General features: G+C 32.4%; 1 protein-coding gene across 1 annotated transcript; it reads left to right on the top strand.

Annotated features, from left to right (window-relative positions):
* Positions 1-763: 763 nt before the first annotated feature.
* Positions 764-27,431, top strand: LOC132745544 (MFS-type transporter SLC18B1-like). Its single transcript, XM_060734492.1, has 15 exons — positions 764-989; positions 3,671-3,883; positions 4,706-4,801; positions 7,147-7,220; positions 8,883-9,030; positions 10,207-10,275; positions 10,822-10,912; positions 15,309-15,445; positions 17,502-17,600; positions 18,030-18,124; positions 18,617-18,712; positions 19,925-19,999; positions 21,057-21,150; positions 25,280-25,470; positions 25,866-27,431. Exons 2-14 carry the CDS (start codon positions 3,674-3,676, stop codon positions 25,463-25,465), a joined length of 1,470 nt encoding a protein of 489 aa, XP_060590475.1. The 5' UTR covers positions 764-989; positions 3,671-3,673; the 3' UTR covers positions 25,466-25,470; positions 25,866-27,431.
* The last annotated feature ends 405 nt before the right edge of the window (positions 27,432-27,836 follow it).

Here is a 27,836-nt window from a genome sequence, read left to right as displayed (position 1 = left end):
GAGATACGGAACTGATGCTAAAAAAACTTGTTATCTGGTTAAATGCGTTAAACAATTGAACGGGCATTCATACATAAACCAATTTCATGATCTGCATCCTTTATCAAACTTCACATGGAAAAATGTTGGGTATGTTAATATGCACGTGTAAAAAAAGAAAACTACAAGGCATACACTGCCATTTTTCTTGGAAGTTATAATGACATAAGTTAAAAAATAAAACGAGCAGCTATATGTTTATCAATTTAGGGGGAAAAATGACTTGAAAATGATTTATGCTTTACGTGCAAAAGGTGCTTCAAGACATGCCAGAGCCCACGATTTACCATCTAATTTTTCAAAATTTTCCGGGGGAGACCCCCCGTACCCCCACCAGCGGGAGGGGGACACCCCCTCCCGCACGCTCCCCCTCTCGGCACTTCGTGCCTCGGTTTGCGTATAATTTTTCAAGCCCTAGCTACGCCCCTGCTTAATTATCTCGTGGTCACGACTTAGTATCTCATGGCAACGACTTAATTATCTCGTGGCCACGACACAGTATCTCGTTCCCACAACTTAATTATCTCGTTCCCACGACTTAACTATCTCGTGCCCAGGACTAAGCAACTCGTGGCCACGACATAGTATCTCGTGACCACGACAAAGTATCTCGTGCGCACGAGATAAATAAAAACACACATGTCACCTTTGTGCCACACTAAGGGTTTGGATAGTTCATTAATCATTTATACTTACTTCCCTTGTTCATGCTCTTCATGTAGAAGGTAGCTGTCAAAGACAATAGTTGCGCAACTGACCGGTAATTTTAGCGTATAAAAGCAAATTTGCACGTGTCTTGATGCTACATTCATCGTTTCACACATCCAGTTATATATTTTATCGAATTAGACAGCTTTCTTCACAACATCTATAAAATCATTGGTGCATTGAACAGTTTTACATTCAGTGGATCTAAACGAATCTGGGTGATTAAGAAATTTACATTGTAAGTAAGTATTTTTAGATCATAAATTATTTATTGTATATGCAGTCATTTAATTATTGATAAGTGTCAGTTTATTTGTTTTTTTAATTAAGAGTATAAATTCTTGAAATATTATTTGATTTTGCGTTTTTTGCCTGCAACTTTTATGCGATTTACGTATGTTATTAAACTTATCTGTAAATCATTATCATCATATTTATCTGTTCTATGTAGCCTATATATGTGCATATATGTGTTTACTAGACCTATAGTATAAGTATTGCTTTGTGATATTTTACTTCACAAGTATTTGCAAAGCAATAAAAATAATCGTGCAACAAATATTTTGGACTAAAGTTTAATTGACCAGTTCAACCTAACATGACCTAGTCCAGTTAATTTGACTTGTCAAAGGAACTTTAAGATAATTTTGGATGGGTGATGTCTTTTTTAAATTAGGATTAATGATTTGACACTAGGAAAAACAGTCTTTAAAATTAAACTGTTGACAGCTACAGTACAGTTCAGCAGTAATGAGTTTAACATTTTTACAAATTTAAAGAACACTAAGGGGAGCTGTGGTCTTGTGATTAAGATGTCTGCCTCTTAACCCTGGGTATCATTGGTTTGAGCCCTACTTGGGTCAAAACCTTTTTTCTTCATATTTCTTTATAAGACACAAGGACTGGTTGGTTCCAGGAAGCTGACTTGAAAGTGTTTAATAATTTAATATACATGTAAGTTGCAAGAGCTTGTTTGGCGATCGAGCTTAAATAAATAAGTTTAAACCAAAAAACACTTGATGATAAACATCTTCCATATTAATTAAGTGTTATCTTGTATGCATTATTGAGTATGATTATGAATAATGAAGAAACTATTGAAAAATATGTATGACACTAAATAGTTGACCTGATTATTTCTAAGTGTGTGAAATTTATGTTCTAGATTATGACATTTCAATATTTGACCTGCTTATTATATATTTTTTAATGTACTATATATAGAATTGATGAATAAGATAGAAGGCTTGCTTTTTAGACATAGTTTTTAATCTTGTTGTAAAGAATGCATGCCATTCCATGACTTGAACCAGGAGTACCATTCTGCAGCTATACTAACTTAGCTACAGCTGCTGCTTTTTAAATGTTTCCTTCCCATGTAACAGACATTATTATAATGTGACATTCATGTTGCAAGTAGATGTCTGCCGTGTTTTCACAAAAAATTAGAACTAAAATAGCATGGGATATCTTAATGCTAAGATTATCTGAGTCTCCAGTAGATTGTACTTTTTTTAAGAAAAAAAAACAAAAAATAAGTGAATAAAGTTAATATTACATTTTAAAGCAGTCTGTGCTTTTATCTAAGATTGTAATGGTAAACTTGTAATAAATAAAAACTCAAAATTTACAAAACACAACAAGGCTATTATTACATAATACCATCAATAAGTGTCAATATTCTTGTCTTTTGAAAATAATATTTGGTTATTCTTAGCAATAAATAGGCTCAACAAGCTCTTAACATTCTGTAGAACTTTAACCCTTAACCTGCCAAATATTGTAAATGGACTTGATCAGGTACTATAGTTGGAACTTTCCATTATCAATATTAGGGATGTAAAGTTTAAAATTAAGTCGTGCAACAGTGTAGAGCATGGGGTGGCTTGTTACTGTTTGTAAGTGCTATTAATCACTTTCGTTTCCAGCAAGGCAAATTCATTTGAAAATGTTATATAATGCATATAAATATTGGCTTTTTTTGCCAACTATTAAATCTGCTAAATTCTGGTAGCAGGTGCTTTTGATTACATCATGCAATTTGCCTATATGGACTGTATTTAGGGTTACATAACTTGACTGGAAGTTCAAGTTTTTTGTGTGAAAGACTTTTATGGCATGACCAATGGCCTTTCTACATGTGTATCTACCATTTATACCAGTATGAAGGCCTTGTATTGCTAAGATATCTCAGGTTTGCCGTTTAGAATATAACTCACTCTGCTGTTAATTTAAGAGGGCAAATAAAAGTTTACGCAAAACGTTATATATTCGAAAGTGTGAGGTTCTTGAATATATTAAAATGCTTTGTAAAACGGGCAGATAATACCATTATCACACCTAAACGTTGCATTTGGAAGTTTGAGGTTCTTGAATGTATTCAAATGCTTTGTTAAACCCACAGATTATACCATTATCACACCCAAACATTATATTCAAAAGTTTGAGGTTGTTGTTGAATATATTCAAATGCTTTGTTAAACCTACTGATAGGGGCGTCCGTGGCTGAGTGGTTAAGGTCTTTGACTTCAAACCACTTGCCCCTCACCGCTGTGAGTTTGAATCCCAACAGGGACTTTGGATTCTTTCATGTGAGGAAGCTATCCAGCTAGCTTATGGAATGTCGGTGGTTCTTCTCAGGTGCCAGTTCATGCCTGAAATAATGCAAGAAAGGGCACCTGAGGTCTTCCTCCATCATTAAAGCTGGAACGTCACCATATGGCCTATATTGTGTCAGTGTGACATAAAACCCAATTTAAAAAAAAAAAACACCAAACGTTACATTTGAAAGTGTGAGGTTATATCTTGAATATACTCAGATGTTAAACCCACAGATTATTATTTATACTATTATCAAAGTAATTTTTAGTTTAAAGCCAACAAAGATAAAGTAATAAATTATTGACATGTGGATACCTTTTAGGATATGGCAGCATCTGAAAGAACACCGTTACTAGTTAATGCAGTCGAGAGCCAATCAAAGGATGCGATAGTACCAACATCTCCAACCGGAACGGCTGAATTCTCATTCAAAAGTGTAGATAGACGGAAAAAATTCATCTTGGTGTCCATGGGGTTTGTGAACTTTTGCGCCTCATGCTGTTTTTCACTTCTAGCACCATTCTTTCCAATAGAGGTAAAACCTTTGGTTTATACAGATTTATTTTAATATAATTTCAAGCTATAAGAGTAATACATGTATTATTTATTTTAGTTTGATTGCATAGGCTATAAGCATATAGACACACTTTTGAATCTGTTTGTGTAAGTCAACCAACCAGTACTGAGCAAATGAGTGTTAAGTTTCTTGCTCAAGGAAACAGTGACTTGACCCTGACAGGGTTTTGAACCCATGCGTCGCTAGCGATTATAAGATTAATAGTCTGACGCTTTAACCACTTAGCCATGCCAAAACTTTAAAAAATGACCTTTTATGACCTTTTCTTTACATCTGATATCATAACAACCATCTTACTGAAACCTGCAACTCAGGGTTTCCATTTATATCCAGAATTTTGAAGTTGGATACTGCAAAAAAGCTCTGATATTTGAAGGTACATCATATAAATATACATGTAGGTATCAACTGCTTACTGAAAATTTACAAATATCACAAGTCAAGGCTTTTTTCAACATAAGTTTTTTTTTACCTAAATTGATACAGTATTTCACATATAATTGTATTTGGACACTAACTTTCACAAATCAAAGAGCCATGAGCCACTACATGAAAGATTAAAAAATGAACACTGTTTTGAGTTTTGTGCATTATAATGGGACCTGTAGAAAATCTATATGATGATTTTTGATTCCATAATATTTTACTAAGTACATTATGATTCTGTCTTTCTGTATTTCTTCACCTTAGTACAATAACATGTTATCCCCTTATATTATTTATAAGGAGTAAACCCGTTACTGACTAAGAAGGTGACAATTTTATTTTTATATTCTCCAGGCTGGACATAAAGGTGCCTCTCAAAGTGTAGTAGGTCTTATTTTCGGCGTGTTTGAACTTGTTATATTTATATCATCACCTATATTTGGTAATTATGTAAGTATATTTTACAATCTGTTTCTTTTCAAAATAGTTAAAGGCATTGATAGTTTGGTCAATATAATATCCAATAACTCTTTTGAAGACTATTGAAGAATAGGGAAAGCTATTGTACTCTCACAGGCATCGGCTTCAACCTTTGGATAAATTTTATGTGCAAGTTGCTATCTCAAAAACAACTAAAGCGAATGAATTAAAACTTCACACACTTATTTGAAAGCATAATGGTACTACCCAAGACCCATAACTCTTATATGGATTTTGACAGAATTATGGCCTATTTTGAACTTACAAAAAATTCTACTTTAGTGACTACACAGGCTTTTGTTTTACTATTGAGCGAGCACACCATCATGACTAACAAGTGACAGCACTTGAATGTGTTATTTTATTATTTGAAGACCGTTGTTGATAATTTGTTTAAGACAAGCAAAATAAGCTAGCCATTGCTTTCCTTGATTGAAACCTGGTTCTTTATTTTGGTTTAAAATCAACAAATGCAGTTATTTTTAGCTCGACTATTCGATAAGAATAAGTAGAGTTATTGTAGTCACCCGAGCGTCGGCATCGGCGTAACCACTTATGTTAAAGTTTTTGTAATAGTTCAAATATTTTCAAAGTCCATAGACATATGGCTTTGAAACTTTGCACACTTGTTCACCATCATGACCCCAACCTGTAGACAGGAGGAGGTAACTCTATCAAGCATTTTGACAGAATTATGCCCCTTTTTCGACTTAGAATTTACGTTAAAGTTTTTGTAATAGTTCAAATATTTTCAAAGTCCATTGACATATGGCTTTGAAACTTTGCACACTTGTTCAACATCATGACCCCAACCTGTAAACAGGAGGAGGTAACTGTATCAAGCATTTTTTTTACTATCAAGCACTAAGAATAGTCAAGCGTTGCTGTCCTACCGACAGCTCTTGTTTAATTTGTACATCTGTGTTGCTTGATCATATTCTGCACTGTTCGCTATTCATTGGGTACATGATTTGAAAATTTCCCTAAAAATGATGAAAGGTTGTATAAAGATTAAAATATGGACAAGTCCATTTAAGATTTATGGTGATTAGTCTTGTTTAACCTTTAACGTTATGGAAGCTATGAAGTTACTAGCCCTTGCCTACTAGCTAAGAGCCAGTCAAGCTTGCCCATCTGTGCAATCTTATATTGCTAACTGATTTTCTTTAATTTTTAGCTCGACTATTCGATAAGAATAAGTAGAGCTATTGCAGTCACCCGAGCGTCGGCGTCGGCGTCGGCGTAACCACTTATGTTAAAGTTTTTGTAATAGTTCAAATATTTTCAAAGTCCATTGACATATGGCTTTGAAACTTTGCACACTTGTTCACCATCATGACCCCAACCTGTAAACAGGAGGAGGTAACTCTATTAAGCATTTTGACAGAATTATGCCCCTTTTTCGACTTAGAATTTACGTTAAAGTTTTTGTAATAGTTCAAATATTTTCAAAGTCCATTGACATATGGCTTTGAAACTTTGCACACTTGTTCACCATCATGACCCCAACCTGTAGACAGGAGGAGGTAACTCTATCAAGCATTTTGACAGAATTATGCCCCATTTTCGACTTAGAATTTACGTTAAAGTTTTTGTTATAGTTCAAATATTTTCAAAGTCCATAGACATATGGCTTTGAAACTTTGCACACTTGTTCACCATCATGACCCCAACCTGTAGACAGGAGGAGGTAACTCTATTAAGCATTTTGACAGAATTATGCCCCTTTTTCGACTTAGAATTTACGTTAAAGTTTTTGTAATAGTTCAAATATTTTCAAAGTCCATTGACATATGGCTTTGAAACTTTGCACACTTGTTCACCATCATGACCCCAACCTGTAGACAGGAGGAGGTAACTCTATTAAGCATTTTGACAGAATTATGCCCCTTTTTTGACTTAGAATTTACGTTAAAGTTTTTTGTAATAGTTCAAATATTTTCAAAGTCCATTGACATATGGCTTTGAAACATTGCACACTTGTTCACCATCATGACCCCAACCTGTAAACAGGAGGAGGTAACTGTATCAGGCATTTTTTTTACTATCAAGCACTAAGAATAGTCGAGCGTTGCTGTCCTACCGACAGCTCTTGTTCATCTTGAATACCCCAAAATTGATAATTAAAAATTCCAAAATTTGAGTCTCCGGACAAGTGTTCAGTTTAAGATATTCACTGGTTAAGGGTCAAACAATTTTGGCAGAGAGTCTGACCTCAACTTGTTTTGAGGTTAATGACAATTATGTCTATTAAGATAAAAGATTCAAATAGTTATACAATGCATCAGCCATTGATATTGTCTTATATATTTCAGATATCCAAGATAGGATGTAAATTTATGTTTATATCTGGTATAATGGTATGTGGATCATGTGCTATATTATTTGGGTAACAATTTTCGATGATTATTAAAAAAACTGTAAATAAAAGTTTTGAAATATTTCTAAACTAAAACATTAGTGAAAATTTTAAGTCAGTGAGCGTTGAATTCTTCTGACAGATATTTTAAGGATGCCTGACAGAAAATTTTGTTGTGTTCTATTTTAAAATTATTTTTAGCACCCTAGTTTGAAGAAAAAGTCTTGGTATTATGATGGCAGCATCGTCGTTGACGTTGTGCAATAACTTTTATATAGTCGATCATTCAAAAATTTTAAAAGAAATAAATACAGAAGTTGGGATACTGGCTTATCATGACAATGTGCAGTTGTAGGACAAGGGGCGTATTATTCTGAAAGCTATATTTTTAAAGTTATGTCCCTTTTTAATTTCTAATTTTTGTCAAAATTGCTAAGAACCGTTTCAAAAATACCAAAGGTATCAAAATGGAACTTGAAATACTTGCTTATCATGACAATGCGACAATTGAAATTTGTAAGACAAGGGGCATAATCCTGAAAGCAATATTTTTAGAAATTATGCCCCTTTTTAACTAAGAAAATTTATAAAATTGGTTTTTGATAGTTGTGCAAAATGACAACAAAAAGGAAAAGCATTTAAATGCTAACTCAAATTGGGCTGACAACTTCAAAAAAGTGGATATTCATTTAAATTCTGAGTATATTTTATTTAAGAAATAATATATCCCAAACTGTGATTTTATTGCTCAATAACATCACTGTTTGGAGTTCGGATGCGGGGAATTATATCACGAGGGCACAGCCCGAGTGATATAATGATGCGCATCCGAACGACAAACAGTGATGTTATCAAGCAATAAAATCACCGATTTGGATATATTATTTCGATTCTAACACGACATTAAGAAATAAATGCTGCCGTACATGATAATTAGCTAAATTGCGCCGGATTTGTTTCCGTACTTATTGTCATCGCGTCACATTTTTAGTGATTACGTCACGTGTATAATGATTACGTCACATGTCTAAATATAGAACGTCAAACAGTGATTTTATAGCATAATAACACACACTTTCGGTTCTTCTATGTTCAATAGGGAAAAATGTGGGTTGTGTTAGAATATTTGTTTTTGCATGTTTTTCTGTTATAATACTCCAGTGGCTCTAATAATGTATGAAATTTCAAATTTTATGCCTTTAAACAAATGGAGCTCAGTAGAACTCCTTTAACATAATGGTAGTTTTGCATAATACATGTTTATGTATCAATAGAGGATATTGAATGAGTGTAGTTTAATACTAAATCTATTGAACAAGTCAAATAAAATCATATTATTTGAGCCTCTGGCAAGCATAATATTGTTTTATTCAACAATGTCAATAAATTGAGTATTGACACTACACAAATATAATGTTCTAATTATAACATATCTATAATAAGAATGGTTAACTGTTAAAAGGAATCACTTTTCATTGACTTGCCTATAGTGTAATGCTAACATAATATATTAAGTGCACTTTTACGATATGTTTATAATTATACATTATATAACGCAAATGACGTCACATAAAAGTGTTATTACAATAGTGTAATATCGTTCTTCTTAAATGGCCTTATTTAACACTAATGGGCTGCGGTTTAAGTGATCAAATGCCTTTTAATATTATTTCTTATTTGTTTATGTTACAGATTATTAGACAAATGTCCTGACGGCACAATGTTTATTGTGATGTGCTTTCTATGTCGGTCTATCGAAGCCCTCGGCTGCTCTGCGTTCGTAACAGCGCTATTCGCTATACTAGCCCACGAGTTTCCAGACAGTGTTATAACTGTAATGGTGAGTATCGAAGACGTAATTGGTTAAAGATATACTATGCCCAAATTTCATATTAAACATATTGATAATTGATACACAGTCTCTTCATCAATATAAAATAAACATGTTGTGACTTCACACAAAGTAAATAATTATGTTGTGTGTTAAAACTGTTCACACTTTTTGTGGTCACAATATGAATATTATTATATTGTCATTAAACAAAAAAATGGCAGTTTTTTTGAAAAAATGACGAAATTCACCTGACCTGTAAAATAGAAAGGTTTCCATAAATACACAGTTAATTCATTCTGTTTTTCAAATTAGACATATTCACTAAGAATTTCATAAGTTTCAATAAATTTCTGTGATAATGATTAAAGTATTTTACTCAAGGATGAGCATAGTATGTAACATGTTTAACATAAAGGATTTAACCCTTACCATGCAAAATGGACTTGTCCATCTTTCAATCTGAACAATACCATTCACAATATTTAGGGGTAATATCTAAAATAATATGTACATTCAACATGAATTGACTAAATAGCAAACAGGGTAGATCATGTAAGACAGCATGGATGCACAATTTGTTGTGGCATTGTTGCAATTAATATTTTGATATATCAAGATGAATGATGGCATAGTGGTTTAGCTGTCTCTTAAGTGTGAGCCCTAATTAGGGTCTTGACAGTTTTTCCTCCAATATCACAAGTACTGGTTTGTTAATTCAAGGAACTTCCCTAAGTAAGACTTTACAATCAATCAATTAAATATCTCTAAAGCAACCACCAAAATTTTTGTTGGTCTCCCAAAAAATGTTGTTTTGCAAAATCAATTTGAAATGACAGTTCATGGACAATTAGATTCTTGACATCCATTATACTTCAATTATTTATGGCAAGATCTGTTTTATCACTTGCTGTAAAATCATAATTATTCTTTGGGCATTAATTTTCATGGTTTTCGTGGATAGGTCAATCCACAAATTTTAAGAGCCAACAAAATTTCATTTTGTCTGCTGTAAGATTATTTTGCATCACTTTTTGTTTACATTTTATCTTTTGGAAAAATAAATAGTAAATGAATGTAAGAACTCACGGAAATGTTCTTTGTGACTAAAACCAAGAAAATTTATGCCCACGAAATTAAGTGAATTCACAGTAGTATAAATATCATGTTTCCTATACATTGTAGGGTTCTTTAGAGACATTTAGTGGTCTTGGAATGATGGTAGGGCCTCCTATAGGTGGCGCTCTCTATGAGGTATGTATGTCTTATCATTAAATTAGATAAAGTTTAAAGCGGCTTTCAGCTTTTCTAAAGGTCAAATATATTATTCTTAGATAAATCGTTCCATATTATTGTTAAGTCAAATAAATTACAATGTAAAACCAATTTGCCATCACTAAAATACGAACACAATAAGGAAACCCCTCATTACCTGAGTCTATGCTCTCTATAGGTAAATTCGTGAAGAGGACGATTTGTTTCCTGATCTTCTATTTTTAGAAACAATGCCTCTGATGTGCTATAAATAGCTCTTGGGATGCTGTTTTGAAGAAGGCTTAATTATCAGTGATATTCAATAATTTTTAACAGTTTAAAACCAGACTTTAGTAAATAGTGATAAAGGATGAGTGATTGTAAAGAGTGATTGTAAATAAACTAATGCCCAAGATTTTGACAAAACGTTCGGGAAATAACAGATTTGCTACAATATTGGCCGATGTTAGAATTTTTTGGCGGGAAAGCATTACAGTAAGACTACCTTTAGTAGTCATGGCAAAATATTTTTTCTCTCCTTATTAGCTTGGTGGTTATGGTCTGCCATTTTTTGTCATGGGATCAGTTGTTATTTTTTGTGGAGTACTTGTAACTCTCGTCATGCCAACCATAGAAGGTATGTTATCATTTTTGTTTCTTATTGCCCATTCAGTCAATTAGTTTGTTTATAAACAAATAAGACATTTGGTCCAAGAATCATGTCTTCTCAAGAGCTTTTTTTTTAGTGTTTTTGTTTTTTAGCTCACCTGTCACAAAGTGACAGGGTAAGCTTTTGTGATCGCTTTTCGTCCGGCGTCCGTCCGTCCGTAAACTTTTACTTTAAATGACATCTCCTCATAAACCACTAAGCCAATTTCAACCAAACTTCACAGGAATGTTCCTTTGGTGGTCACCTTTAAAAATTGTTCAAAGAATTTAATTCCATGCAGAACTCTGGTTGCCATGGCAACCGAAAGAAAAAACTTTAAATATCTTCTTTTAAAAAATCCTAAGAGCTAGAGCTTAGATATTTGGCATGAAACATCTTCTAGTGAGTGTCTACCAAGTTTGTTCAAACCGCCCCAGGGGTGTCATTGATTTTAACTATATGTGTATAGTAAAAACTTAAAAATCTTCTTTTCAAAAACCCAATGAGCTAGAGCTTAGATGATTAGCATGAAATATCTTCTTATGGATGTCTACCAAGTTTGTTCAAATAAAAGCCCTCGGGTGAAAATTGACCCTGCCAGGGGAAGGGGGGAGGAGAGATCATTGTTTTTCATTATATGTGTGTACTAAAAACTTAACATTGTGAAATAAAATCTTAACATTGTGAAACATCTTCTAATGAGTGTCTTCCAAGTTTGTTCAAATAAAAGCCCTGGGGTTTAAACTGGCCCCGCTCTGGGGCCCTATATACAGGTGAGCGACCTCAGGGCCATCATGGCCCTCTTGTTTAGCTCACCTGAGCACAAAATGCTAAGAAGTGAGCTTTTGTGATAGCATGATATCTTGTGTCAGTTGTGCTTTATCTACAATTTCTTTAAACAGCATATCTTCATTAACCGCTTAGCTGATTTTGACCAGACTTCACAGTAATGATTTAGAGGTCACAGGCACTTTATTGCAGTTTTTTTGAAATGGACTTATTTTGCTGTGAATAAGGAGCAATTTGTTAGTGTTTTCAGGGTTTCAGAAATATTGCAATTCGTTTACCATCAGTATAGTCAGATAGCAGTTTTACCTGGCTATATGCTAGCAGCTCATTCTTATACAGTCATGTATTATCATCACAGTCCTGCCAGGGACTTTGGATTCTTTCTTGGGAGGAAGCTATCCAGCTAGCTTATGGTTCTACTCTTCTACTCAGGTGCCAGCTTGTGTCTGAAATAATATATGGAGGGGGCACCTCTGAGGTCTTCCTCCACTAGTAAAGACTAAAAGATGCCATGTTCTATATTTGCTGATGATTTTGATATTATATTATTGTTATACAAACTTCTTTTTACAGGCTCGAAGGAGAAATACAAGGGCTCAGTGTTAACATTATTTAAAAGTCCTTTAGTTATCATAACTTGGTTAAATTTAGTATTAACGAGTCTAAGTATAGGTTATTTTGAGCCGACCCTAGCTAACCACCTGTTACAGGTAAGTTGTCGGGCGTGGACACGGTAATCGGCATGTATTTTCTGTTTGTGTGGTTATTACTGTATAAGTGGTTAAGTTAGCGATGCGGAAATATTGGCGAATTTGGTGAATTGACTAAAAATTGCTAAAAGTTCCTTGAGTATAAATATCAACCAACTTATTTTCAGTTTTCATGCTACTCTGAGATTGGTGATTGGCTAATGCATTGTATTTCCGCTATCAAAATGTTTGAAATTTTAAATTTGCTAACTTTTCAACACTCGCATAAATGTCCACTTATACAGTATGTGATACTTACTTTATGTCAAGGGTTTGGCTTTCTGCTGCTGTAGTGTTTGTTATTTAACACAGTTGTTATGCTTTAAAGTTTGCTGGCCAGCACAGTTTTGGAAAAATGTTGCTATTTTGCACCTATACGACTAGTATATTGTAAATATAACTGTACACACAAGAAAATGCATAAATACATGTATAAAAGTCTGTAAGTTAGGAAATTACATGTATGCTTTCAAAACTTGGGGAAAAAAACTTTTTAGGCATAGCCTGTTGGCGTCAATTGGATCTACCCCTGTTTCCTTTGTAGGCCAAGATCAGCATAAACATCTTGACACCTTCTTTCAAACAGATTTTTTAAATACCCTTTTTAAATAGCAACTTTAAGATTTCCAGACCCGTCCACATTATTGATTCTTTTAATAAACATCAAATTTTTTGATATTCATGTTTTTACGTCACAAAACGTTATAACTTTTTCCTTTCTGAGTTTAAATTTACCCTGAATAAGTGTGATTCTCAGGGCATTTTCAGGCTATTTTGGGACTAGGCCCCTGACATGAATTGGAAATAACTATTTGACATTTTGGGATATTTCAGAAAATGTTTAAAACTTAGAAAAAAAACTACCTTATATATGACTTGCAAGTTTTTTAACATGTGTATGATCTCATCTTTTAAGAAACACATCAAGACAATTCAGTTTTTCTCAAAAGTTGAATAGTTTGATTTTTAGACTTTGGGATTTTTTTTCTGGAATTCGGATAAAAGAGGCTAATTTTGATTGGGAATGGGACCCCTGGTGATAGGGTTCTAAAATTCTACTATAATTAATGCTTGTTCATAATTATACTTGTATTGTCAATGCAAAACCTGCCAGTAATAATATAACCAACGTAGTAAAATTGCCTAATCAACGGTAAAATGTCAGTTAGGTATAAGATGATTTTGTGGAAGGGCCTGAATAAAGTACTGGCTTCCATGTATTCTTTTTCATATTGTAGATTTTAATGTTTTGTTAGATAAGGTCATGCTTAAAAAATAGGTTGGTTTGCTGTCAATATTTGCTAACAATGGGTAGGGCATTAATATTAGGGCCTTTCCCAGCTGTTTGGGGAAAAGGCCCCTCAGTTAGGCATGAATTGGGAAAAATTATTTGGCATTTGAATTTTTTTAAAGTTAATAAACTACCTTATACATGACTTTCAAGTTTTTAACATTTGTATGATCATAATTATAGCCTTTGATGTTTTTTTTTTATAAGAATCAAGTAAACATGCTTAAATATTCTCTTAGTAAGAAAAACAGTTGAATTCTTTTGGCTGATGTTGGGATTTTTTCTTTTTAAAATTGGGAAAAAAAGAGACTATTTTGAAATGGGAATGGGGCTTTATTTCAGCCCTGATGATAGGATGAAAATGCCCTGAATATTTAGCACAAGTCAGTCTCTTGCTGCAAACTAACAATTTTCAAAGGATGGCCTTATTGTGCTCTTAAGTGCTTACTTATTTTTGTTTTGTTTATTTTTATTAATTAATTCAGTAATTTGATACAAATAACTCACTGATATTAATTTTTTTGTTTCTCTAGTTCCTCTCTGTTTTAACAAGGCTATAAATTATTTTAGTTTTATATCACATAAACATAGGAGTGAAATTACCCATTTAATAAAAATAATATGACACATTTAGTGTAATAACGCTTTGATGTAACATCATTTGCCTTATATACAAACATAGCATTAAAGTGGGCTAATGCTAGCATTACTCAAAAGTTGCATCAACAAAATATGACTCTTTTAAGCTGTAAACTGTTCTTATTTTAGATATGTGATAAATAGAATGTTATTTTTGTGTAAATTCAGTTACTAAATTTATTGAAGTTGTTGAATAAATTTTTGAGTAATAAATCTACACTCATTCAATATCCTATGTGTTTTACCTTCAAGATATCTTAATATTTTATACAGCAAGACTGTTTCAGATAAGAATAAGATTTTCCCAGTTACAATAAAAAATTGCTTAATGAAAACTATACAATTTTCAGGAAATATCATAGTTTTACTTTTTCTTTGTACTCTGATTGAGAAATCTAAATAGGAGTGAATTAAAGTGTACAATTAAGATGAAGTAGGGAAAAAGTAAACCACATGTTAATAAAATCTTTTTATTAATTTTATGCATAATAATTTTATGATACAGTAAATAACATAATGCAACTTGAAAATTATATTTATATATTCTTTATCTTTATTACACCAATAATTTTTGTGTAATATAATTTCCAAACCTTGGTTAAGTCATCGTTGGATACCCACGGTTGATTAACATGTAACATAACATATGTTAATGGTTCTGTCATCTCTAAAATGCCCAATTTTTTAAGAAGTACTTATCCCAAAACAAACAGAAAAATGGCTTGAGCAAAAAATTCTAGAACAAAATTGACTTCTTAATTTTTAAGCTTGATTTGGATTCATGATTTTTATACGATTAAATTACGTTAATCTAATTTTAATTTCAACAAAACTCTAAATCTCTTAAAAGTTACGACAGAAATTATTGTGAACATTTATCGAAGTACATAATTATGAATATATCACAATTTTTCAGATAGCAAAAGGAGATTTAAGGGAACTATATTTGGACTGCTCAAAAGTCCTATGATACTTGTTACATTCCTAAATATAAGTGCTGGAAGTATAGCCCTAGGATTTATGGACCCAACACTAGCTAACCATTTACTACGGGTACTGTACCAGTTTATTATTACCTGCCTATAATTAGAGTGAGAAAAAAATATTACCCACATAAATTGATAGAAATTTTGAGTTAAGAAAATATGATAAAAAAGTACAATTTACCTGCTTAGATAAAAGGGCAAAGACATTTCTGTATAGAGCTGGTCTAGATAGCAGCATGCCTCCAGATTCATGCTTATTTTCATTTATTTAATGCTTCATGCCTCCAGATGAGCCAAAATATTTTAAGAAAATTAAGCTGGAGAAAAATTGACTAAGATTTTAATTAAAGTTAAAAAGATTTAAGATTCAAGCAATAATTTACATGTCATATGCAATTAAGGACTGATTTTGCAGTATTAATCACCATATTGCAACTGCGTTTAACGAAAGCAGTATGTGCTACTTTTGCTTATTTTGACCTCTTTCTGGTAATTTACGTGGATTGCAAGTGCTGTTTGCAATAAGTAAATTATTTTCTTTGTGAGTTGAACAAAGAAAGTTATGTACACATTGCAAAATATCACTTACACCCCACAAAAATTACAAAAAAGAAGTCAGAATATGCAAAAATAGCTCTTACTGTATTCAACTTCGTCACCTTTAGAAATGTACTGGCAAATCTGGAGGCATGCACCTTTAAAGCCAGACTCAATGTTGGCAGCACAATTCTTTTTAATGTCTCCTTAAACTATGAATTGAATTGACCAACTCAAAGCTTGGCAAATCCATATTACAAATTCATATGGTTTAGGGTTAATAATATCTTACCTTTATAAATCTAGATAAAAAATATTTGACTTCATGAATTGAAAAGATAATTTACTGCATAAATTTAGAAAATCTGCATAAGAAATTAATTACTTGCATTAGTTAATATAGCATGTCAAAATTTACTCTGCAGAATGTAATGAAATAAAATGAAAATAATTTTTTTTTACTGAAAAAAAAAAGAATATCTTACTATCAATACTTATTTATTTAACTCTTAAACACTTAATTTGAAAATAATTATCAGTATTAATATATAATATTTTAATGTCTTGATTGATTTTATTGATTTCTTTCCTTCCTTTCCTTTATAATTTCAAGGATTTCTCTCCGCTGACTTTAATAATTTGTTTCCTTACCCCTATGCCAATCTCTCCCGTGTTTTTCCTAAACTAACACCTGTCCCACCAAAACACACAGAATTTTTTTTAGAGTATTTCTTTTGAATAACCATTTCATATTAACAACCATTTCTTAATAATAAACATTTCTTATCAACAACCATTTATTATTATCAACCTTTTCATATTAACAGCTTTTGTTCATAAAAAAAAAAATAATCACCCACTTTTTATTTACCATACCATAATTTTTATTTGTTTGTTGTTTTTTGTTGCATGTCTGCACTATATCTACTACACTACTAGTATTTATTATAATTATGTTCTAGAGATACTAGCTGTATTGTATATGAAATTTTCTTTCTCATATAAAATTAAATAGAATAAGAAAATATGTAAACATGAATAAGAAAATATATAAACAGTTTGATGTAATTAAATCAAATATAATATTTTATATTCACTTTATATAAAGACAATTTTCTCTGTATTTCAACAAATATAATTTATTTACATGTATTTCTTTTCCATTATTAAGGGAGCTCCACTGAAGGGTTCCAAAAACATAAAATTTGAAATTCCTAGTCATAGAATTTATACTGGGAAACTAAAAATAGAAAAATGTACAAAAGATGTTGAATAAATATAGTCAGAATTATTTTTATTTTTTTAAATTGTTCTGATTCTTAGCCCAAATTATGCGTTAAAAGTGTTTTTGTGTTATAATTTGCACAATTTAAATAATTATTCTACAACAAGCAAATGATCTAGAATTATGCTCATGATTTAGTGGTCCAGACTAACACCAGTACATAAATATTAGAAAAAAATTAATTCTAGTTCTCTATTGTAAAAAAAAGCCTGGGTTGAGTCCCTTTAACCTTGATGGAGTCCCTTTAATGAAATATCTACTGATTAAAATGTATATTATTTTATGAAATATACTTTAATAGTTTGATCTGAAGACTTGGGTAGTAGGAATGATGTTTCTAATAGCACCAGCTGTATATGGTCTCACCGCACCATTTTGGGGATATCTTGGAGATAAAAAGGTATGACACTTGATCGTTTGTTGTATCACTTAGATAAAAAGGGTATCTTAAATGACACTTGATAAAGCTATAGTATTTGCTATATCACTAAGTTTAGTAAAATGTAACTTCATCTATTGTCTTGGCGAAGTGGTTAAGGTCAGAGCCTTTAAGCCACTTGCCCCTCACCTTTGTGGGTACAAATCCTGATAGGGACTTTTGATTTTCTTATGTAAGAAAGCTTTTCAGCTAGCTTACAGAATGTTGATGGTTCTACTTAATAAAGTGCCCATTTATGTCTTAAAAAATGCTCGTCAGGGCTACTGAGGTCTTCCTCCACCAATGGAGTTGGAAAACTGACATATGACCTGTGCTGTGTTTGTGTGACCTAAACCCAAACAGACAAAAATTGTCATTTGTATAGTAATGAATTTGTTTTTAATGTTTCAGGGAAAAGTAAGGCTGATGATTGGGGGAGGTAACTTGTTTGCTGTAACTGCATGGTTACTTCTTGGTCCTGCGCCGTTTCTGCCCTTTATTCCCGAGTAAGTATTCCTGTTTTGTTGAAAATCAAAATACTACATGTACTACTGTGTTTTTATTCTTTGCTACTTTTATGACAAAATAATTTCAAACTTAAATTTCCTTTCTTCGGGTTACAAGTATCTAAAATGCTAGGGGAACAGGGCCTAGTGGTTAAGTTGTTTGCCTCTCAACCTAGGGATCATGGGTTCGAACCTTAACCAGGTCATGACTATGATTCTTCAAATGACACCAGTACTGGTTGCTTCCAGGTCAAGTGGACACGAAAGTGATTAATATAAGTTGCAAAAACTTGTTTTGCAATCAAGCTTAAATAAATATGTTTAAACCAAATCTTACATTCCGAAAAACCATTATTTAAATATTATAAAACTCATGCAAGCTACGAGGTGATAATTCAATCATTTCTCAGGCATTATGTGCCTTTCAAATAGAGAAAAATAAGGATGAGTTTTATTTCTAATTCTATAAAAAAATTTTAACTATATTTTCAGTGCCTTGTATGTGAATATTATATCTCTATTATTGATTGGACTGTGTATTGGCTGTTCTTTAATACCTACATTTAAAGCATTACTCATTGGAGCCAAGTAAGTACAATCAAAACCTTTCTTTGTATCAAAATCATACATGCCATATTTTATAAACTACTTTCTTGGACACTTTTCATCTAAGTAAATTTGGGGTGGGGCTTATTTGGGATCAGCAAGGAAATGGTTTTTTAATTTTGCTTAGTGCATGACACAATCTCATTGGAACCCTCGGGGACAGTCCCATGACAGTCACCTGAATTGCGGGACAGTCCCTGATGTCCGGGACGTAATGGCATGTATGTTCAAAATAGAGGATATTGACTGTGTACAGATTTAATTCTGAATTCAACAAGTTCAATAAATTAAGTTCAATAAATTAAGTTGATTGAAGCTGCACGAATATTATGTTCTATTTATCACATACTCGAAATAAGAACTACAGCGTAATTACAGTCAGAAATACTCATTCTTTCATTGACTCGCCTATAGTATAATGCTTACATTTAGCGCATCTTAACACTATGTTTATATAACATAAATGACATCATGTCAAAATTTATGCATGGTCATGCAAAACCATTTTTACGGTGTTACAAAAGCGGCTTATAGGTATGTGATAATAGTTTTTATGTAATGACATAAAAAAGTTAATAATTTTTTAAAACTTTAGTCATATAAAGAATAGTGCTGAAATTTTTTACATATTTTGTAAATTAATATGCAAAGAATCTATGTTATTTGCCTATTAAAATAAGTATTCTTGGGAATTTTTACGTTGAGCATTTTTGGGAAACATATCTTAACAATTCTTTCTCTTTTTTTTTGGAAAAGGGGGTGGGGTGGAGTGGGAGTATTCATAATAAGCATTCTTGGGAAATTTATGGTAAGCACAATTCTTTGGGAAAATGATTGGGAAAGATTATATTTTAAGCAACCTTGGGAAATCTATCTGGAGCATTTAATGTAAAATTCATAATAAACATCTTTGGGCAATGTTTGTTCAACATTCTATTTTTGGAACATATACATGTATAATGATAGATCTTTTGGAAATGAGACAGATACAATATTGTTGGTGATTGACGAAATAGAAGTCAATTTTCTGCTGTACTTATTTATATTGAAAAATACAATACTGGTCTTGATTGACAGGTTTTATCAAAAATGGCCATCATTCAGATGTGGTCTTTCTGCAGAATTTTGCTTTACATTTTACTTGTTTTATGATTGTGTCAAAAAGTGAGTTTTATATTACATTTATTATTTCAGCTCCTTAGGGTTACCTAATGATATTGATACTTATGGAAAGGTATCTGGTTTCTTCAATTCTAGTTTTTCTTTCGGGTGAGTACAGACATAAATAACAATTAAAAAAAGAACTAGAAAAAAAAGAAAGAAATGGAGAAATTTTAAAGCTGCATGCCTCCAGATGAGCCAAAATATGGACTTAGATTTTAAGAAAAAGTAAAAATATTTCAAGGTTAAATAATTTACATGTTATATGGGATAAGTGACTGATTTTGTGGTATTAATCATTACTAGTATATTTCTACTGAGTTACTAACGCAGTGAGGGCTATTTTTGCATATTTTGACTTCTTTTTGGTAATTAATGTGGATTGTTTGTGCTGTTTGCAATGTGTTAATTACTTTCGTTGTTCAATTCACAATAACTTACTTTTAAATTAAATTTATTTTCAAAATTTTCATTTATGAATCTGGAGGCATGTTGCTTTAAGAATAACAGGGCTTTTTTGAGGGTTTTATCCAATCTAGTTACTTGAAAACCCTGTGGATGTGCCTTTATGGATTGAGGCATCAGAATCACGGCCACCTTTTAATCCTATGTGATCATAAGAGGTGACTTAATGAGTTTTGAATTTTTGGAGTCTATGCATCTCTTAGCTCCAGCAGACGAGGTGGTTTTTGACCCTTGTGTTGGTTTAAGTTTGTAACACCGGAGATTAGTATTTCCTGTTTTGGCGCCATGTGTTGGTGCGCCATAAAACCAAACAAAACAAAGTACTTAAAATATTGAATAATTGGACACAGGATGTCTTCTTTTTCCAACCAAGCTGGAAATTTACCATATGACACATTCTTATATTAGTTTGTTACCAGAACATCATTCTCAAATATAAGTTAATTGTATGTGTTCAGTTCTTTGTATTTGACAGCCTACATGGTTGAGTGAGTGGTTGATGTTACTTACTTTAATAAAACATGAAACTTTAAAGTTGTCATTTAATCTTAACACAGCTGTGTGCCTTTAAAAACAAACAACTATACATGTAGTTCTATGCAACTTTCATATTTAATCATTCAATTTATGCACAACTGTGTGCCTTTAACAACCAACAACTAACTATACAAGTAGATCTATTCAACTTTCATATTTTCAGAGCATTTTTTGGACCCACCATAGGAGGTGTAATGGTACAAAAGTTTGGGTTTCCATGGGCCTCTTGTGGTATCGCAGCAATGCTGTGTATAGGGGTAAATAGATTTGATTTGTTTATACAATTAGATATAAAGAAATTTTGGCATAGGTGTATTATGTTAGCTTTATTAACCTGATCAGCTAACCAAGGATTACTTATACTTGTTAAAGGAACTCCACAAACATAAAAAGCATACAAACTTTTTTATGTAGATAAAGTGAAGCACTTAGAATGGCAAAATCTACAAAAGATAATAAATATTTATATGTGGAATTAAATTGAAAATTGATAGTTCAATTCTTAGCCTTGTTTGAGTGAAAAGCAATGCATTTTTGGTGTTGTTTTTTTTCCGCAATTAAAATCATTATTCTGGAATAACAGAGTGAGAGAATGATCTGAAATTTTACACACAAGTTATTGGTTCTGACCTACATCAAATTGTACACAAATCTCGGGAAATAATTTCCAGCCCAATCATGTCAAATTACCTCAGTGGAGTCCCTTTAAGGAAACAACGATTTATACACTGCAATAATTGTCAGATACCCATGATTGTTTAATCAAGCTGTGGGTAAAATGAATCAATTTGCATCAATGTGTAAAAAATATCGACAAATGAAATCGCAGGTTGAGTGCAGGCATTAGTTTCCTCGCATTAACTGTCTAGCTAGCGGGATGCTCGTTGATTGGCTCATTTTTTTCTTGGGTTTACTTATTGTGACGACAGGGAAAGAGATAACGATTGAAAAGTCATATTCAGATGTGTTTGTTGGTTATTTTTTTCTCGGGTTTAATATTGCAACTACAGGGAACATGTTTATATTTTTGACTATGATACAAAAGAGAAAGAACATCAAAACACTTGGCAATCTGATTTGTCCGAGGAGGCGTCAAAACACTCCGCAATTTGATTTATACTCTGTAGCTACGCCCCTCGTACAAATCAAATAGCATTGTGTTTCTATGCTCTTATATTATTATATAAATAACACATGGGTTTGTGGGTAACAGTAAAAATATCATCCCTAGGAAAATACTGTTACCCGAGGCGTAGCCAAAAATACTGTGATGATCTGAAATTGTCAACTAAATCTAACTGTAACAAAAATAAACCTAGAGTAACAATAACTAAACTGTCCTTACCTTTTAAGTTTTAAGTGTACTTTAGGCCTACTTGAGAAGTTTCCTTTTTTTTAGCTCACCTGTCACAAAGTGACAGGGTGAGCTTTTGTGATCGCTTTTCGTCCGGCGTCCGTCCGTCCGGCGTCCGTAAACTTTTACTTTAAATGACATCTCCTCATAAACCACTAAGCCAATTTCATCCAAACTTCACAGGAATGTTCCTTTGGTGGTCACCTTTAAAAATTGTTCAAAGAATTTAATTCCATGCAGAACTCTGGTTGCCATGGCAACCGAAAGAAAACACTTTAAATATCTTCTTGTAAAAAACCATAAGAGCTAGAGCTTAGATATTTGGCATGAAACATCTTCTGGTGAGTGTCTACCAAGTTTGTTCAAATAAAAGCCCTGGGGTCAAAATTGGCCCCGCCCCAGGGGGGTCATTGATTTTCCCTATATGCATATAGTAAAAACTTAAAAAAATCTTCTTTTAAAGAACCCAAAGAGCTAGAGCTAAGATATTTAGCATGAAACATGTTCTAATGGGTGTCTACCAAGTTTGTTCAAATAAAAGCCCTGGGGTCAAAATTGGCCCCGCCCGGGGGGTCATTGATTTTCTTTATATGCATATAGTAAAAACTTAAAAAATCTTCTTTTAAAGAACCAAAGAGCTATGGCTAAGATATTGAGCATCAAACATGTTCTAATAGGTGTCTACCAAGTTTGTTCAATTAAAAGCCCTGGGGTCAAAATTGGCCCCGCCCCAGGGGGTCATTGATTTTCCCTATATGCATATAGTAAAAACTTAAAAAATCTTCTTTTAAAGAACCAAAAGAGTTAGAGCTAAGATATTTAGCATGAAACATGTTCTAATAAGTGTCTACCAAGTTTGTTCAAATAAAAGCCCTGGGGTCAAAATTGGCCCCGCCCCGGGGGTCATTGATTTTCCCTATATGCATATAGTAAAAACTTACAAAATCTTCTTTTAAAGAACTCAAAGAGCTATGGCTAAGATATTTAGCATCAAACATGTTCTAATGGGTGTCTACCAAGTTTGTTCAAATAAAAGCCCTGGGGTCAAAATTGGCCCCGCCCCGGGGGGTCATTGATTTTCCCTATATGCATATAGTAAAAACTTAAAAATTCTTCTTTTAAAGAACCCAAAGAGCTAGAGCTAAGATATTTAGCATGAAACATGTTCTAATGGGTGTCTACCAAGTTTGTTCAAATAAAAGCCCTGGGGTCAAAATTGGCCCCGCCCCGGGGGGTCATTGATTTTCTTTATATGCATATAGTAAAAACTTAAAAAATCTTCTTTTAAAGAACCAAAGAGCTATGGCTAAGATATTGAGCATCAAACATGTTCTAATAGGTGTCTAGCAAGTTTGTTCAATTAAAAGCCCTGGGGTCAAAATTGGCCCCGCCCCAGGGGGGTCATTGATTTTCCCTATATGCATATAGTAAAAACTTAAAAAATCTTCTTTTAAAGAACCAAAAGAGTTAGAGCTAAGATATTTAGCATGAAACATGTTCTAATAAGTGTCTACCAAGTTTGTTCAAATAAAAGCCCTGGGGTCAAAATTGGCCCCGCCCCGGGGGTCATTGATTTTCCCTATATGCATATAGTAAAAACTTAAAAAATCTTCTTTTAAAGAACTCAAAGAGCTATGGCTAAGATATTTAGCATCAAACATGTTCTAATGGGTGTCTACCAAGTTTGTTCAAATAAAAGCCCTGGGGTCAAAATTGGCACCGCCCCAGGGGTCATTGATTTTCCTTATATGTGTATAGCAAAAACTTAAAAAATCTTTTTTTAAAGAACTCAAAGAGCTATGGCTAAGATATTGAGCATCAAACATGTTCTAATAGGTGTCTACCAAGTTTGTTCAATTAAAAGCCCTGGGGTCAAAATTGGCCCCGCCCCGGGGGTCATTGATTTTCTTTATATGTGTATAGCAAAAACTTAAAATCTTCTTTGAAAAAACCCAAATAGCTAGAGTTTATTAAGCATGAAACATCTTCTAGTAAGTGTCTACAAAGTTTGTGCAAATAAAAGCCCTGGGGTCAAAACTGGCCTGGCCCAAGGGGACCCTGTCATTGTTTTTAACTATATGTGTATAGTAAAAACTTAAAAAAAATCTTCTTTTAAAAAGCCCAATGAGCTAGAGCTTAGATGTTTAGCATGAAACATCTTCTTATGGGTGTCTACCAAGTTTGTGCAAATAAAAGCCCTTGGGTTAAATTGGCCCTGCAACGTTGGGGGGGGGGGGGGGGGTGGGGGTTGTTGGGGGGCCCTATATACAGGTGAGCGATCTCAGGGCCATCATGGCCCTCTTGTTATTCTTTAAGCATGTGATGATATCTACAAATCATAAACATACAATAAGCTAGGTTTTCTTTAGAAAACAAAACACTAACCCATTTACATAGTTATGATCTGTGAAATCTGATCCATCTGTTTCCAGAATATTCTTCGCATGGTTTTTGACAAAGTGCATTTAGAAAATAACGATGATATCCTACAGATGCTAGAATGATGTCTTATCACCAACTCTATCTGTAACGTTTCACTGGTTAAAATTGTTAAATAATCCTTTGTTGCATGCTTTAATCGTCTGCATGTTCCAGTTTGACACATGATTATTCACATTACAATTACTTCCGTTGAAAACACTGATGTTTCCTTTTGACTATTCAACAAAAAGATATTTTATACGCGAAAGGAACTCTAGGGTGCAAAGAACTAAATTTTATGAGAGTAATAGTTACTTCGGCGATGCCCTATCGTCAGAAATATGAATGAATCGGGAAAAAATGGCGGCCATTTTATTTCATTTTATTTAGAAAATAGACCACGTGACCAGATTTTATACTGTTAAAAAATACTGTTACCTATGTAACAGTACAAAATTCTTAGTCACGTGGTACACTTGCATTAACAGTAAGAATAACTCCCAGAGGCCTATGGGAAATTGACATTACGAAAAAAGTGAGGGGTAATAATATAAAATGTGCTAGCTGATGTTTAATTTACATGTTTTATCTTAAATTTATCCTATTTACAGGGCGGGCTGATGCTAATATACCTGTGTGTTGTTCCAGTTTTACCAAGTCTGCCAGGGGAAACTCCATTTGATGCCAACATTAACATAGAAAAATCTAAAGACATTACTAAAATTTCATCTACGTCAGAAACTACAGAAACCACTTTATTGAATTCTAATGAAAATAAAACTGATTTAAATGTTTGAAACTAAACAATTCCTTTTTTGGTTTCCGTGCATTAAGCTGGTTGTGGAAGTTAATCTTTTTTCTCTGAACTTTTTTGGTTTTTTTTGTTTGTATATTAAATTGTAAGTCAGGTATAAAGCTCTTGTTTATTGTTTAAAGTCTTGCAGTTATTTGTAAGAATGATATTCCTAACTTGAAGATTTAGAAATGGTTTAATAACAATTCATGATTGATTACTCTACTTTTCTATGTTGTATAACTTGTATACATTAAGTTTTCTTTCTTTGTTTATATAAATCTTTGTTTGTAACTGTATATATGTACATTTTTTATAGAGGCTCATAGGGAAGACTGGGCTTGCCTAACTATGTTGCCTCTTTAAATAAAGTCTTTATTATTATTATTATTATTATTAAACTAGCGTGAAACCAAAAACTTATATACAAAGTGCAGTGAACTGTGATGAATTTTACGTCAATTGCAAGCATTTGTAAAAAAATGTGGAAACCGGCTTCGGGTTTGCATATACTGAGTATAAATAATGATGCTTTTTGACATCTGGAAGAAAAATATAGAATTATTCATGATAAATTGTTAAAAAAGCAAGCTCTATGCTGAATAGTCTGAGTACTTTGGTTGTTGGTGAAGAGATTTTTTTGTATTTCCCCCTAAACAATAGAGGCATATAGGATAAAAATATATGCCCAAGCACCTTGTTAAATTTTTGTGTTTCCGGTGATATACAATGGTAAAAGAAACTGGATTAGGTTTTGGTGATATATAACAGTTAAAGCAACTAGATTAAGTTTTGGGGTCATATAATGGTAAAATCAGTATATTAACTCTGTATGACTGGAATGAAAGGGCCATGGTCCTCAGTTCAACAAACGAAAAATAAGAAAATAAAAGGTCCCCTAAGCATATTTTGTGTAGAATGTTAATCTGAGGGTTTTTCTGCAAGGGCTTTTTTTCTCTGTTACCCAATTTCAATACTTTAGGTTATATGCTGAAAGGGGTATGTTTGTGTATCAAACAATTCCTTTTTTGGTTTCCGTGCATTAAGCTGGTTGTGGAAGTTAATCTTTTTTCTCTGAACTTTTTTGGTTTTTTTTGTTTGTATATTAAATTGTAAGTCAGGTATAAAGCTCTTGTTTATTGTTTAAAGTCTTGCAGTTATTTGTAAGATGTCTATTGCATTGATTTTTGGTTGTTTTTTTTTTTTACAAAGTTATTTTTACCATGAATTTAGTCATACATACACCATATGAATGGCAATAAAAGTGTGTTCATGTTATTTTGAACAAATTTTGATTATTTGAATATAAATTTTTTATATTATTAAATCAGCATGCCTAAAGATTCATGCTAATTTTCATAAAAATTTAAAAAATGTATTAAAAAGTAAAATATTGTCAAATGAAAAAAAAAAACTTGAAAAAAAAAGTTATTGACACATTGCAAACGGCACTTAAAATCAACAGAAATTGCCAAAAAGTAGGTCAGAATATGCAAAAATAGCTCTTGATGTGTTAGTCACACAGTAGAAATATGGTGATAGATACTGCAAAATCAGTCATTAATTGCACACAATATGTAAATTATTAGTTGAATATCTTGAATCTTTTCACTTTCCTTAAAATCCTAGTACATTTTTCTCAAATTTGATTTTCTTGAACTATTTTTGCTTTAGGCATGCTGCTTTAATTCTTTTTGAAGCCAGTAGGCAAGATTAGATTGTTTAAAGGCACATTATGCCTCAGAAAAGAATTAATTATGACTTCTTTAGAAAGAGCAAACATGGATTTTATAACAGATAAATAATGGTTTTAGAGCTTGTTAGATACTTGTAACCTAAAGAAAAAGTGATAAATGTGAGATCATTTGTCATGAAATTAGCAAAATGTAAACAAAGTAGTATTTTGACTTCCATACAAAATACTATAATCATTTCCAAAAAAAAAAAAAAAAAAAAAAAAAAAAACAGAAGCAGGTTATCTGGTTAAATGAGTAACTTTCTTCAAACTACCGTAAGTACACTGAAAATAGAAAACTTCTGAGAAATGGAAATAAAACATTTTTATGAGGCATAATGGGCCATTAAAGGGAGGTTTATGTATTACATGTATGTCAACATGATTGATTGAAGTGTTCTAGTGATACTATTAGGGACTATTTATGATAATCTGATTAAAATTTCTTTTAGTTTTGTTGAATTGTTGTTAAAATCTATTTGTTTTTGTTGAACTGATATTAGATTCTTTTTAGGGCACTTTTAAAGCTGGAAAGTCACCATATGATCTTTACAGTGTTGATGAGAGGTAAAATGTTATACCAAACAAAAAATGAAACAAATAAATAAGTCTGCTTATTTTGTGAAGTGCTGTTAGATTC

The sequence above is a fragment of the Ruditapes philippinarum genome, unplaced genomic scaffold, assembly GCF_026571515.1.
Source record: "Ruditapes philippinarum isolate M1 unplaced genomic scaffold, ASM2657151v2 ctg1988_1_1_1_1, whole genome shotgun sequence".
Lineage (NCBI taxonomy): Eukaryota > Metazoa > Mollusca > Bivalvia > Venerida > Veneridae > Ruditapes > Ruditapes philippinarum.
This window is presented reverse-complemented; position numbering and strand designations above follow the sequence as displayed.